The 14,843-nt window shown below is 45.1% G+C and overlaps 1 protein-coding gene across 2 annotated transcripts in view; it reads left to right on the top strand.

Annotated features, from left to right (window-relative positions):
* Positions 1 to 781: 781 nt before the first annotated feature.
* Positions 782 to 14,843, top strand: part of LOC147437628 (CwfJ-like family protein / zinc finger (CCCH-type) family protein) — a 36,750-nt gene continuing 22,688 nt past the window's right edge. Inside the window, exon 1 of one of the 2 annotated variants that reach the window (XM_086487136.1) lies at positions 782 to 956. In XM_086487136.1, coding sequence (XP_086343262.1) covers positions 882 to 956 — 75 coding nt within the window. In that variant the 5' untranslated portion in view covers positions 782 to 881. The remainder of the gene's footprint in view (positions 957 to 14,843) is intronic. The other variant, XM_086487135.1, reaches the window with a different exon arrangement.

Raw genomic sequence — 14,843 nt, 5'->3', positions numbered from 1 at the left:
AATTGCAATTTTGATAAACCAAACCCACACCTACAATCTTTTTGCACATAAAAATGCAAGAAACATACCACTCAAAACATGAGGTGGAGTTGAGATCATGTCCACGTTCCTTGTTCAAGGTGCCACGCTTGGTAAGGGGTGCCTGTCATAGGCTAGTGCATTTATGACAAACAATACCCACACGTACAATCTTTTTGCACTAAAAAATGCAAGAAACATACAACTCAGAAGCTGAGGTGAAGTCTAGATCATGGCCACCCTTCTTGTTCAAGGTGCCAAGCTTGCCTACGGATGCTCATCATAGGGCTAGGACCAATTATACTTTGCACTGCAAGAAATAACAAACAAGGGCATGGGTAATGCACACATCCCATTCATCAGCTCGCTACCTTCCTTTTTCAAGGTGCCAAGCTTAGTCAGGGATGCCCATCATAGGCTAGGACCAATAATACTTTGCACTGCAACAAGTAGTAAACAAGGGGATGGGCATCTCATTCACCAACTTGCCATCTTCTATTTTGATCGAATTGTCTACCTGATTACCAAGGTCCACATCCCACTTGGGTGATGTCGTTGTTTTGAGATTGCAATGTCTTTAGCAAGATGGAAATAGGACCATGAAGGACACCCGCATTTAAGAGACCACTTGGCCATTTCCTATTTTTTTGATTGTACTGGCCTTGTTAGCAAGATCCACATCTAACTTGAGAGAGAGAGAGAGAGAGAGAGAGAGAAAGAGATCGCTCCCTTTGACAACATTTAAATAACTTTGTGAGGAACAATCCTCAAAAAGAGGGATTCTCAGGGTTCTTGTTGAGGTACGTTAGGATTCGAACTCAGACGCGCCCCGTGAAGACACGCAACTGCAGAAGCTGCGTATCATGGCTGCATGCAGAATTTTACTCTGTGGAGACGTTCGTGGCCAGTTCGATCAGCTCTTCAAACGCGTGACCTCGGTAAGAGAGAGAGAGAGAGAGAGAGAGAGAGAGAGAGAGAGAGAGAGAGCTCATTATAAGAAAAAAAAAGAGACAGAGAGCTCATTCCACAAGATGCTGCACTGTGGAGGGAGAGAGGTGCTTGTGAACAGCTACAACGCAAGGCTGTTAAAGGCATCCCTAGGGCCTAGAGCTATGTGGCTTCAAGAAATAGACATTTCCAACATTATGAAGAGACTATGCCCCAAGATATAGACATTTCCAACACTATGAAGAGACTTTGCGATTCGAAAGCTGCAGCGGAGAGAAGATTGATGTTATGTTTGGAACTTACAAGGCCCTCCTTGTAGTTAGGGAGACGAATATGGGGCTGGTCCTCGAGAAATGCAACAAGAGAATTAAGCCATATTACAAAGGGGACAACCATTTGGTAGAAGCTTATATTCTAGACCGACCCTTCTTGCTTGGAGAGGGGTTACAGGGCACTTCCTACTCTTGAGGGATGGTAAGGGCTTTTCAATGTCACTGGCACACCTACTAATGGTAGCTTCGGTTGCATGTTGTTTAGAGCAGTTCTTGACAGCACTCATATGCCGACTTGATTCTGCATCCACTCTACCAGAGTGTATGCTTTCATTGGACAGTTGGGACCCTATTTGAGTGGGTGGAAGTTGGGGAGACTGTCATAAAAGTGATAATGTGGCATTCCACTAAAGAGGAGCAGAAGTAACACCCAAAAGCTAATGACATGGCCTGTTGTACGGAATCTTGGATTTCACGCCGCAAATCACAGAATGCTGACGAGGCAAGTCTACTCGCAAGTTCTAGGTGCTTTTCAGCGCCATCCTTTGTATTTGATGCTTTTTAGGGCTTGGGGCTTTTAAATGAATGCCTCGGGGGAGCTCTTTGGCAAATCTAGGGTGTGCAGATTGCAGAGCATGCTCTTCCTGGCAGTTACCTTTGCCAAAGCAATATAAAAGAAATACCGAAAGGGGCATCGGGGTTTTGGGGCAAGCGCATGTTAGAGTGGAACTCTGGCATCCCGTGTCTACCGTGTGGATTTTGTGTGTGTGTGTGTTCTGTTGTGTTTGAAGTGCTAAAGTCTGTTCCAGTTTTATTCTTTACATTTGTCACATGGTGCCCGTCAGTTATAGTGGTATCATAGCTTTAGTCGTTTGTTGTGTTGACAATGAAACGTTCTACCAAAACAGGCAAAGCTGGCGTTTCTTGATTCCACCGAGTACTTGCAATTTTTCCTCTAGAACTTTGCGACATCGTCTTGAAGGATCCTCAACAAAATCTACCTATTCTGTAGAGCTTCCAACAGTTCTTGAACTACATGTTGCCGCCACTGATGCCTCAGGATTTCCCTCCTCTAGCACCAAACAATACAAGAGCTTCGTCTCGATAGCCCACAAAAGCTTCTATTCCTCTTGGGGGAGTTTTCCGACCTTCTGATTTTTCATCACCTGTGCCGCCTGCTTTGCCACCACCTCCCCATCGCCAGGTGTGTTTCACAGTTGGAGCCTATATGCCTACCCCTATTATCCACCTCTAATATCTGCAGTGTCTTAGCATAAAGACTTCAAGGATGATGGATCTACGGTAAAATTTTTCACTTTTTAGGGAGTGAAAGATTGGAAGAAAGCAATGCAGTTCCTTCAATAGTTGGACAATATCTATTTACTGGCGAATTACACAGAAGAATCCAAAATCTCTCGATTAGCTAGTTTTCTCAAGCACAATGCTATGCAGTGGTGGAGTTTTCTATGCACAAAGCCTCATGCTCCAAGAGCTTGGCAAGCTTTCAAGAATATTTTTACTAGAAGCTACATGACCTCCTTATTTGAACTTTGAAGTACACCTTCTGGGAGAATGGGATAACTTGAAAATGCTGACCAAGGAAACCACGGACGATTACAATTGGAAGTTTTTGGACAACTGCCTCCTGGTCTCTTTCTTCAAACTAACCTTGGAGGACCAATGTGAGCGATATACCATCGGATTACCATCACCACTTCAAGAATAGCGTTTGTCCAAGCAAGTCTCTACCATACAAGATCTCATGGACCATGTTGCAGTTGGTTATAAACTGATGAAGGGAATACTTGAATTTACAATCGAGAACTAACCAACACCTACACAAAATCCTCGAGCACGACGGTCAAATTTTTGGGATTCTCTTGACACTTCGACTCTGCTTGCACGACCTTGCGTGACTACTCGCCAACGGGATACTTTTCAATAGGAAGGTAGGTGCTTCGAATGTTTCTAGAAAGGACACACGTCCTACTTCTTACGTCTGTCCTCACAAAGAAGATAAACCTCCCAAGCAACCTCTCGCCAAGAAAGCCAAAACCTCAGTGGGACTTGTTCCAGACATTTACACAATCTCTACACCCGATGTTTCCAAGGAATTGTGTAGAGCTTATGGAAAGATTTGTGGCCACAATGCACTTATCTTCTTTGATCTTCGAACCACAAAAAATTTCATTCATCCAAAATTTCTCAAGCTCATGGACTTTGAGTACGACCAGTTTGTTGGAGGCATTGAGGCAGAGCTGGCTATAGGAGATACCACTAAAGTTGTCGTGCTTATCGGTGCCCTTCTTATCACCATTCAAGCATATCATGGCAAGGTTGACTTTCACATAATGAAGTTGAGGCACTGTGATGCTCTTTTGGGAATGGCTGGACATGATAAAAACGATGCTACATTCAGTTCCGGAGCAAAACTATCACTGTGAAACTAGGACAGGGCAACCGTTTTTCGAGTCCAACTTGCAGAAACCAACCCCGAATGATTTTTGTTTGCTTTGTATTTAGACACTTTTTGAAACACTGTTTGAGAATACTATTTGCAAATTGTTTGGAATAGATTATATTTGTTTTTAACTTGTCTTGGTGCCGATTGAATTTACTTGATTCTGGTTGCAATGCGGTTTTAACGCTATTTGATAACCTCTGAACGACGTAGACTAGAGTTTGGGGAGCGTTTAGCTGTACCTCTGAAGGACGTAGGCTACGTTCTAGAGAGTGTTTAGTTGTATTAGAAACCTTTGCGCGATGCAGGCTGCAGTTTGGCGAGCGTTTAGTTGTTAGAGAAAAAAATGTCCAAACAGTTGCCATCCTCTCAATTAGTGCAAAGGTCTCGTCATAGAGTTTAGAGGTTTGAAGTACAACTAAATGATATCCAGACCGTAGCGTCTCCTGGTTAGAGTACAATTAAACGATCCTCAGACCATAGCATTGTGAGAGTGCGCGTGTGCGGAAGCGTGAGAGGAGAGGAGAGGAGAGAGAGAGACAGTAGATAGAACACCAAAACGTTGATGTAGGGAAGAGGGGGCGATCAACCCCCCATGACTACCATGAGCAGAAGACCCAGTACACAATGACCAGATGATGGAAGTGGGTAACACCTTGCCCCCATAAATAGGTGCCCAGGGGAGGTAGGGCAATGCCTGGAAAAATCCCCCAAGACCCAACAAGAAAAGAAATATCTATGAGGGCCCCAAGACAAGGTGGGCGGCCGGTCCCAAACTCGGGCGGCCGGACCAGGTACAACCTAGACTATGGGTGGCCAGCCCGGAGACATACTAGCCGTACAAGTATGCCCTAGACCTATGTGAAGCAGCAGAGTAGTGTAAGTCTAACACCCCCTCTCAACACCTGATGCTGAACAAACTGCGAGAAGCTGAACATGTGAGGCAAATGATGAAGATGTCTGTTGCCATGTTTGCAGCGGTCTGGGGTGTCCCAACCTCCGAGAGATCTTCACGGTGAGATGTCGTCACGAGCAGTGTAGCAAACTGTTGTACTCCGCTGATGCAGTGTGAAGGTACTGCATGAAGGTCCCGAACCGAGTGTAAAAACAACTCCTTGTCGTAAAAGAAGTGCCAATAGACTTGCAAGTGTCCTGCCCAATAAGATCTGTGGTGTCTGTACTCAAACTGTCTGGAGAAAATGGGGAAGCCCAAGAATCGTCATGAGAATAACCGGAAGCCTGTCAATGCATGAACCTGTAACCCAGTGTGGCCAAGTGGCTAAGCTATGTAAAACTCCAGGAAGGCCAGATGTAGCAATCTGCTCCGTAAACTCCTCCGAATCAAGGAAAGCCAGACTAAACAGTCTGCACTGTAGAAGCTACTGTAAGCTGCAGCAGTCATTGGGAGACCGCACGGACCACCACCGGATGGTGTCGTGTCAGTCGGTAGGGTAATCCAAGATGAGGGGAAAGCCAGACTCAACAATCTGCACTGTGAAGGGCCTCTGAGAAGAGGTGTGGTCAGACCAAGATGTCTTGTCACAAGACGGGCACCACGTGCCAATAGAAAAGAATTGACTGAACAGAGTTTTAGCACTTCAATAACAACTGAACTGAGAGAGAGAGAGACGACACGCGACATGGAGTGGCGGAATTCCACCCCAGAGAGTACTGGCCCCAAACCTTGGCACCCCTTTCGGTATTTTAGCACATATTTAAAGGCCCTTGGCCTATGAAAAGCAGTTTACATGAAAAACCTTCAAACTCAAAAACTTCTGGTCCAAAAGCAATGCCAAAAAGTTGCCAGCGTAAATCACGGAATTTCGTAGAGCAGTCACCGCAAAACTCGGAAACCTGTCACTTTGGGTCCCATCAGACGGGGTCCCCATAAGTTGGTAGGACTTCTTCTTCTGTTACTTGTTCTTCTTAGGGTTTAGGCCCATCAGCCGACATCTGCAAGTTGGCTCCCTTCTTCAGGGCTTTGACACATCAGCAGTTTGTGACATCTCCCCTTCTTGAAAGAGAGTAATCGTCCGCGATTACAACATATCTGCAAAACAACTCAGTTAGCTCAAAAATTTCCGAGGGTCATTCCGAGGGACAATCAGTTTGCTCTTTTTGTTAAGGAGTTAGCTTTTCCTTCCGGCTCTTTTGATAAAGGAGTTAGCTTCTCCTTTCGTCCAGATCGGAACTCTTGATATTCCGGCGTAGTAAAATTAGCCATCACACCCTGACTGTACTGATCTTCCACAGGTGTCTTGATGCACTAAAATTACATACCTAGGCAATCTCATCCAATTAGGAATATTCAGTAGTTGGCACATGACAATGCAACACAAATGCTTACATATGCATGTTACAAGACACAACAAACGCCGCCGCTGAGCACTCCCCCGAGACAAACGGTCTGCGGTATGAAGCTACTCAACGACTACCTCGTCACTCCCCCCGCAAATAACCTAAAAAGGTCCGGGCCAAGAGCTCAGAGGACTGTACAACCAAACGCTCCCCAGACCGCAGTTTGTGTCGCTTTGAGGTTCAAGCATACAACCAAGCGCTCCCCAAGCATCACCCCGCGTCGTTCCGAGGTTTTCTAGCATACAACAGAACGCTCCCAGCTCCTGAGGCATCGGCCTGCGTTGTTCCGAGGTTCAAACAATACCAAAATAGTATTTCTCACGTCTCCACCCGGGAGTAAAATCACCAATCATTGAAAACAATATTAAAACTAGAGTCAAACAATTCAAATCGGCACCAAGACAGGTTCAAAACAGATACCATCCATTTCAAACAGGATCACGAAACAAGTTCTCAAACAGATTCTCAAACAAAATTCAAAAGTATCTAACTAGAAAACAGCTAGAGAGGTCATTTAGGGCTTTGTTCGGACAACCGAACTTTGAGGACAATTGGCTTGCCCTTCTGCATCACAGTGATGGTTCGGTTCCGAACGTGGAGAATTGCATCATTCTTGTCGTGCCAAGGCATGCCCAAGAGAACGTCACAATTGCCCAACTTCATAATGTGAAAATCGGCTTTTTCATGATAATCTTGTATAGTCACTGGAAGTGCACCAATGAGCGGTACCACTTTCTGAGTTTGCCCCGTGGCTAGCTTGGCACGACAAGAATGATGCCCAACTTCATAATGTGAAAATCGGCTTTTTCACGATAATCTTGTATAGTCACTGGAAGTGCACCAATGAGCGGTACCACTTTCTGAGTTTGCCCCGTGGCTAGCTCAGCTTCAATTTCTCCACCCTCTGCATCATAATCAAAGTGCATGTGCTTCAAGAATTCTGGATGGATGAAGTTCTCCATAGCTCCGGGGTCAAAGAAAATAAGGGCTTTCAAGCTGACTTTTCCACAAGCTCTGCATAATTCATTAAAACTCTCGAGATGTATACCATAAATATCGAGTACTAGTCCAATAGCAGGTCTAGCCTTCTTGGCCGGAGGTGGCCCCGGGGGTCTGTCTGACGTGGGAGCAGAAGGTTGCACTGAGGACGTTGAGGCTCGCTCAGGACATGTATTGAACGTATACCCTGTTTGGAAACATTCGAGGCATCGGCCTTCTTGTAACAAGGCGTCTCGTTGACGTGTCAGACAAGGCCGTTGAGGTTGGTTTTCACGGGATTCCCGAGAATCTGTTCGTTGTTGCCGGGAGTTCTGGTTAGTGGCCGGAGGTTCTTTTGTGGTAAACTCCAACTTTCCTTTCATGAGCTTGTAGCCGACCGCGGCATGGTCCATAAGCTCTTACATGGTAGAGACTTGCTTGGAGAGACAATATTCCTGCAATGGTGATGGTAGTCCAATGGTGTACCGCTCGCATTGGTTCTCCAAGGAAATGAACTTAAAAGGACATCGGAAGGTACACGTTGAGAAACCTTTGGTTATAGTCGTCCATGGTTTCGGTGGCAAGCATTTTCAAGTTGCCCCACTCTGCTAAAATCCGGACTTCAAACATCGGGGTCACGTTAACTACGTGCAAAACTGTCTTGAAAGCTTGCCAGGTCCTTGGAGCATGCGGTTGTGTCGCGATTGAACTCCACCATTGTATAGCATTATCTTTAAGAAATCCCGCTACTCGAGAAATCTTGGATTCTTCTGTATAGTTCCCCAAAGCATAGATGTTGTTGAATTGTTGTAGGAACTGCAATGCTTTCTTGCGATCTTTCACCCCGAAAAAAGTGAAAAATTTGACTGTCGTGCCGCCATCTTTGAAATCTTTGGGTTGGTTAGGCGCATATCCCGGGTATGGATAATAAGGGTATCCATATGGGCTCCAACCATTGTAGCTTGGTGGTGGTGGTGGTGGAGGTGGGGGCAATGGCGGTTGCACTCAATCAGGGTCAGATGGTTGCATCATATTCCTGAAGACCCCCCCGATCGGAACAAATGGCTGAGAAGGTTGCCGGTTGGAAGCTCTCGTACTTTTTGGTGCCGGAGGAGGAGGTACCACCTGGGGCATCAGAGGGGGTAACATGTAGTTTAAAAATTGTTGAAAACTTTGCAGCATCGGAAGATTCTGCTGAGGATGCCGCGAAAGAATGTCGTGAAGCTCGTTGAGCAGAAACTGCAAATATTCTGCCGAATCTATGAATTCAATGTCTTGGGTTCTTTATGGCTTATGCCCTGTAAGACAGAGCGATGAAGACGGGAGCCCGATGCGCGATGAAGTAAGGGTGGGGGTGGCTAATAGGACCGGAGTCAGAGCACGAAGCTAAAATTTCCAATGAACTTTTGAAAGTGCAATCTTGCTCTGTCTGTTCCTTGGTAGGACCGGTATGCTTTCAGAAAAGCACACGCCTGATGCTTTGATACCACTGTCACAAGACGGGCACCACATGCCAATAGAAAAGAACAGATTGAGCAGACTTTTAGCACTTCAATAACAACTGAACTGAGAGAGAGAGACGACACGCGACACGGAGTGGCGGAATTCCACCCCAAAGAGTATTGGCCCCAAACCTTGGCGTCCCTTTCGGTATTTCTTTATATTACTTGAACTCAGTACAATGCCGGTACTTGCGCTTTGCACCTTCTCACTGAAGCGTGCCAGAGAATGAGCCCTTAGTACATATTTAAAGGCCCTTGGCCTATGAAAAGCAGTTTACATGAAAAGCCTTCAAACTCAAAAACTTCTGGTCCAAAAGCAATGCCAAAAAGCTGCCAGCGTAATTCACGGAATTCCGTACAGCAGTCACCGCAAAATACGGAAATCCGTACAGGCTGCCACGTCATCATGTCAATGCAATTTTTGGAAATCTGCCACATCATCAGTTTGCTACGCAGGTCCTGCTTTATTTTAATCCTTTATGTCACTTGGGGCCCCATCAGACAGGGTCCCCATAAGTTGGCAGGACTTCTTCTTTTGTTACTTGTTCTTCTTAGGGTTTAGGCCCCTCGGCCGACATCTGCAAGTTGGCTCCCTTCTTTAGGGCTTTGACACGTCAGCAGTTTGTGACATGTCTGCACCGTAGTCATCCTGTATGAAGAAGGGAAGCCAGACTGAGAAGTCTGCGCTGTGAAGATCCTCTGAGAAGAGGAAAGGCCATACTAATGTGTCTGCGCCATCTTGCCTGTACTCTTGCCTCCAATCCTCCGGTGTCAACCAAAACAGAATCCGTGCCAACAACGCAACCAAACCGCAACTCGTGTGGCTCTCAATGTGAATGAGCTGGGAGTGGCCTACTACCCAGGTCGGGGGATAAGTCTACTGTAAGGTTACCGAGAGTGAGTGCAAGCAACTCTGAAGGTAGCAATCGAAATGATCAAGAGTGTAGAAGAGCAACTGCACTACCATCCAAGCCAAGCTCCGGGTGACTTTAGATGTTAGTCGTGTGATGATGCCTGATCTCCCACATCTCACGGGTAAACTCTCCAAGAGAGTCTAAAGCACTGAAGTCCCACTCCAGTCTGTAGATCCAAGCAATGAACCTGTCCAAGAAGAGATCCAAAAGCCTCTCCCTAAGTCCATGTAGATGCTCCTGTGTAAGCAAGTGATTAGACTTGTCGACGTCAAGTGGTAAGTGTCTGTCCACCCAAGATGGTGGTGTCTTCTATGGGAATGTCAGAATCCCATATGCCATGAGCATGGCCATATCTCGTGTGAACTCCTCTGATGAGTGCTTAGGTATGTGTCACAAGACGAGCACCACGTGCCAATAGAAAAGGACAGACTGAACAGACTTTTAGCACTTCAATAAAAACAGGAGTGAGAGAGAGAGAGGCGACACGCGACACGGAGTGGCGGAATTCCACCCCAGAGAGTATGGCCCCAAACCTTGGCGCCCCTTTCGGTATTTCTTTATATTGCATCAACACAGTACAAGCCGGTACTCCAGACTCTGCACCTTCTCCAGGAAGCATGCCAGAGAATGAGCCCTAACCTCATATTTAAAGGCCCTAGGCCCCAAAAGCAGTTTACAGTGAAAAGCCTTCAAACTCAAAAGCTTCTGGTCCAAAAGCAACGCCAAAAAGCTACCTGCGCGTTTTGCGGAATTCCGTACATTTGCCACGTCAGCAGTCAACGCAAAACGTGGAGCGTCCGTACAACTGCCACGTCATCAGTTTTTGCGTGAGTTTGTGTGTGGGTCCTGCTTTATTTTACTTCCTTTGTCACTTCGGGCCCCATCGGAGGGGGTCCCCATAAGTTGGTAGGACTTCTTCTTCTGTTACTTGTCCTTCTTAGGGTTTAGGCCCCTCGGCCGACATCTGCAAGTTGACTCCCTTCTTCAGGGCTTTGACACGTCAGCAGTTTGTGACAGTATAGCAAACCACAAGTCATCAGCCCCTTTGGAGTGTGCGACTGCCGAATGATGGCTGGAATGAATGGATCTCCCAAGGATCATACGCATGTTGATGATCAAGCCAATGTCGAAGATACCGTGTACTGCAACAGTCACCAAGACACCGCACGGATCACCACCGGATGGTGTCCTGGCAGGAGGTAGCCTCATCCTCTGTGAAAAACACAAGCCATGTGTCTGCTGTCCACCCAAAAAATCAACTGCGAGGTGATGAAAATGCTGCTGTCCAGCGATTTTCGACGTGCTCGTACGCTCCCGGCATGGTCCGGAGCGGTGCAGAGGGTGTAGGGAGAGCGGGGAATCAATGTAGCAGCTCCAGGTGGGCTGAAAACAGAGAAAAACAGCAGGTGTATGGCAGAAATCTGTAGCAGATGGAGAGGATTCTTGACGGCAATGCACTGGATGCGAAGCCGTGTGGGATAGCAAGATCTGTAGGGTCCAGAAGCTGAGCACTGCCCCTCCATGCTGAAAACACAGCAGATCCAAAAAACGCAAGTGCTCCCCAAAAACGCAAGAGGCAGCAAAAACGCTGATGGATTGAAGGGGTTTTCCGGCGACGAAATTGCCCAAAAAGTGTAGCGCTGGCAGCCAGAAGCAAAAAAGCTGGCCTGATATGAAAAAACGCAGGTGGAGGGGGGTCCTCCGCGACAGAAAAGCGCCAAAGTCCAATGTGTGCATGGCTTTCGCAAAACTGCTGGCAGATCTGTAGAAAACACAGATGCTTTCCAAAAAACGCTGGCTTATCTGATCTTCTTGGGAGAGAACCTGATGAGGATGGTGAAGCGCCCCTGACCATGAAGAGCCTGAAGCTGCTGATACCAAGTGAGTGTGCGTGTGCGGAAGCGTGAGAGAGAGGAGAGGAGAGAGAGAGACAATAGACACAACACCAAAACGATGATGTCGGAAAGAGGGGGTGATCAGCCCCCCATGACTACCATGAGCAGAAGACACAATACACAATTACCAGATGATGGAAGTGGGTACTCCCCTGCCCCCATAAATAGGTGCCCAGACGCTAAATTGTAGAGCTTTTGGGAGAGCAATTTTTAGGAGTTGACTTTCTAAAGAGCTTTTAAAATATTAAAATCTAGTTGGCTTTTAATGGTGAAAAGTGAGAGCCTATAAAAGAATGTTTTGAAGGAGTCACTCTTAGTTTCAGCAATTGTAGAGCTGGAGAGTGCTCATCCCGGGTATTGTACTCTATGAATATCAATATAAAAAAATACCAAAAGGGACGCCAAGGCTTTGGGGCCATTGCATCTGAGAGTAGAACTTCACAACTCCATGTCTACTGTGTGGATTCTCAATTTCAAGCTGTGTTGAAGTGCTAAAGTCTATTCTAGTTCTCTTCTTTCAGTAGGCGTGTGGTGCTTGCCCTCTATGGTTACAATGGTATCAGAGCGTCAGTTGTTTGTTGTTCTGACAAGCAAACCGGTACTACATCAACCTACAATTGGAAGCTATGGAGTTGGAAGAAGAAGAAAGGACAACAAAAAGAGAAGATGAAGAAACAAGAGTTTAGTTTTGCCTTAAATGGCATATTTTTTAATGCTTTTCTTTGTACAAGAGACCTCTAAAAATCTCTTCACCACATGAGAATTTGGATATGCGGCAAAGATTAGAGTTGATCGTCTCGACAAGCCCTACGCATTGACGAAAACAGATTTTTTAATTTCAACAATTTTGAGAAATTATGTTTTACAGCAACAAATTAGGGTTTTTTTGCAAAAAATTCAACATGTATCAATAATATGTTTTGGCTGCTCTTGTTATTTGTTTGTAGACAACAAGTAGCAGAACGAAGGAAGATGGCTTTATAAGCATTTGGGAGCATAAGAGATGGAGATCCAATCTTATGCAACGAGAACTACTTGTTTGAGATTTTGAATACTGTTTGAGGATACTATGTCGATATTTTGTATCTTGTTTGAACCTATTTGACCTTGTTTTGGTGCCGATTGTACTTGTTTAATATTGGTTGCATGCTAGTTTCAATACTGTTTGATGAACCTATAAACAATGCATGCTTGTTAGACTTACACCACTTTGCTGCTTCACATAGGTCTAGGGCATACTTGTCCGGCTAGTATGTCTCCGGGCTGGCCACCCATAGTCTAGGTTGTATTTGGTCTGGCAACCCGAGTTTGGGACCGGCCGTCCACCTTGTCCGGACGCCCTCATATATATTTCTTTTCTTGTTGGTTCTAACCTCACTCTGCAGACATAGCAAGAACCGCGAACATAATTGTCAATCTATGGGACGAAGTTGATTTGCCTAGTGCATAAAGGCTACAAAAGGGTGTCAATCTCTTGGAAAACAATAGACAACTCGCATTTAACACAAGCTACACTCAAATGACCAAAGTCATCAAAAGCTACTCACTAATAAGCAAACAAAACATGACTGTTACAGCATCAAACAACATCCGAATGTTACAAAACTTCTAGGACAAGTATATAAAACCTAAGCACACTTGCTTATGGTCTCAAATCTCACTTTTGATGAGTTGCAAAAAACGCAATTATTAACAGCAGACAGTGAGTTTTTGATCTAGTCGTTTCTGACCCCGAAATTATTTAAATGCTTAGCAATGATACCCCAATACCCCGCCTATTCTTACTTTGTGATTTTCTAGCTTAAATTCCTACTTATGATGAAATTAGGCGGTGGGTCGACGACGCCAAAAGCTAGATTACCATGATATGTTTACGTTAATGCGTAGAGCTCTTATCTGCGGTTTCGACGCAATAGACATCATTGCAATGTTACAACTGGGAAGGAATTAGGAAGCACGAGAAGGAGAAAAGTGAGCACCATTAGATAGCACTGTGTTTCTATTATCCAAAACTTAACAATAACTTACAAAAAGTATTTTTCCAGGCATTGCCCTACCTCTTGATGGAAACGGGATCGTGCTAGCTAGGGTGGATAAAAGATAAACATCGTGACACAAGTGAGAGTGTGTTGGCTGGATTATCACTCAAGCGAATTAGGTTCCAAGATCAATTAACTTGGACTTATAAACACGATCTTGAGTATTTGCTAAGCCATCACATGCTTACTATAAACAAGAGAGATGTAATGCAAAATAGATTTGTGTTTATTCATTCATAAGTGAGCTTTAAGTAGCTCTACAGCCTTGCACCATTGTATGTGGGATAATTCTACCTTTCCTCTCCTTGACTCATACTCTTGTACTCTAGGACAAAGCTCACACTTTACAATTCTCCCCTTCAGGTTTGGACTAGGAAGAAACTGACATCTCTGGCACACTCCAATCCACATCTCCAATCCAGGAGACCATCCCCAATCCAGGAGCCAAACTATCTCTAATCCAAGAGATACTCAAACACTTGCCCTCAAACAGATGTATAAGACTGAGACCAAGCTAGTCCAAGCTATCTCCAAACAAATACAACTGAAATGGAAAGGCAAAACAAAAAAGCTAGAGATTCTCGTCTTAGACTAGAAGGCTATTGCCGCCTTCTTCTTTATCTTCATCTTTGTCTTCTTCTGCCAAATATACTTTGGGCCTTGGATTTCTGGTGGTGCCAGCTTTGTCCCTTTTGAAACACTTGGAAGGAAGATTACCCTTCTTTCCGCAAATGTTGTAAGTCTTTGATGCTAGACAATCCTTTGCTATGTGCCCTTCTTTGCCACACTTGAAACAAGTTTTGTTACTTGAGCTAACTGCAAAAGCTCCTTCTCCTGAAGCAACATTCCTCGGATCCTTCTCCTCAATGATGGTCATTATCTGGTCAAAGCTAGGTGGTAAGGCTGTTAGAAGAACCTTGATTTTGTCCTCCTCTGGTACTGCACTGTTTACATAAGCTAGTTGTGTGGTCATGCTTTTGAGGCGATTGACCAAGCTTGCAATATCTTCGTTATGTTCCATTTGCAATTTGTATAGATCTTTCTTTAAGCTTACTTTACTCTTCTTTTTCCTAGCTCCAAAGTTTCTTTCTAGTGCTTTCATGCAGCTGATGAGGTATCACAATCATCAATAAAGTGTACATAATTGTCATGTAGTGCAGTGATTATGATTCCTAATGCCTGCTCGTCTTTGGCTTGATTTTGTGCACTCATAGCTCGTGTAAGAACTTGTGCACCAGTAGTAGATGTCGGATCAGTGAGTGTTGGCTTCACTATTCCCCACAACTGTTTTTTCATTAAGTAGCCTTTCAACTTGGTTTGCCAAGTATGAAAGCCCTCCATGTTAAATTTCCCAAGCCCCTTCTCTTCCATTGCGCTAATATAAGGGTCTTAGCTTAGGAGACTCTCCTAGCCACTGTCTACCTCTTTACACAAGCAGAAATATCCCTTTAGGAGATA

Source organism: Adiantum capillus-veneris, chromosome 17 (genome assembly GCF_014529385.1).
Source record: "Adiantum capillus-veneris isolate H3 chromosome 17, ASM1452938v2, whole genome shotgun sequence".
NCBI lineage: Eukaryota > Viridiplantae > Streptophyta > Polypodiopsida > Polypodiales > Pteridaceae > Adiantum > Adiantum capillus-veneris.
Note: the sequence above shows the minus strand (reverse complement) of the source record. Positions and strands in the feature narration are given on the sequence as shown.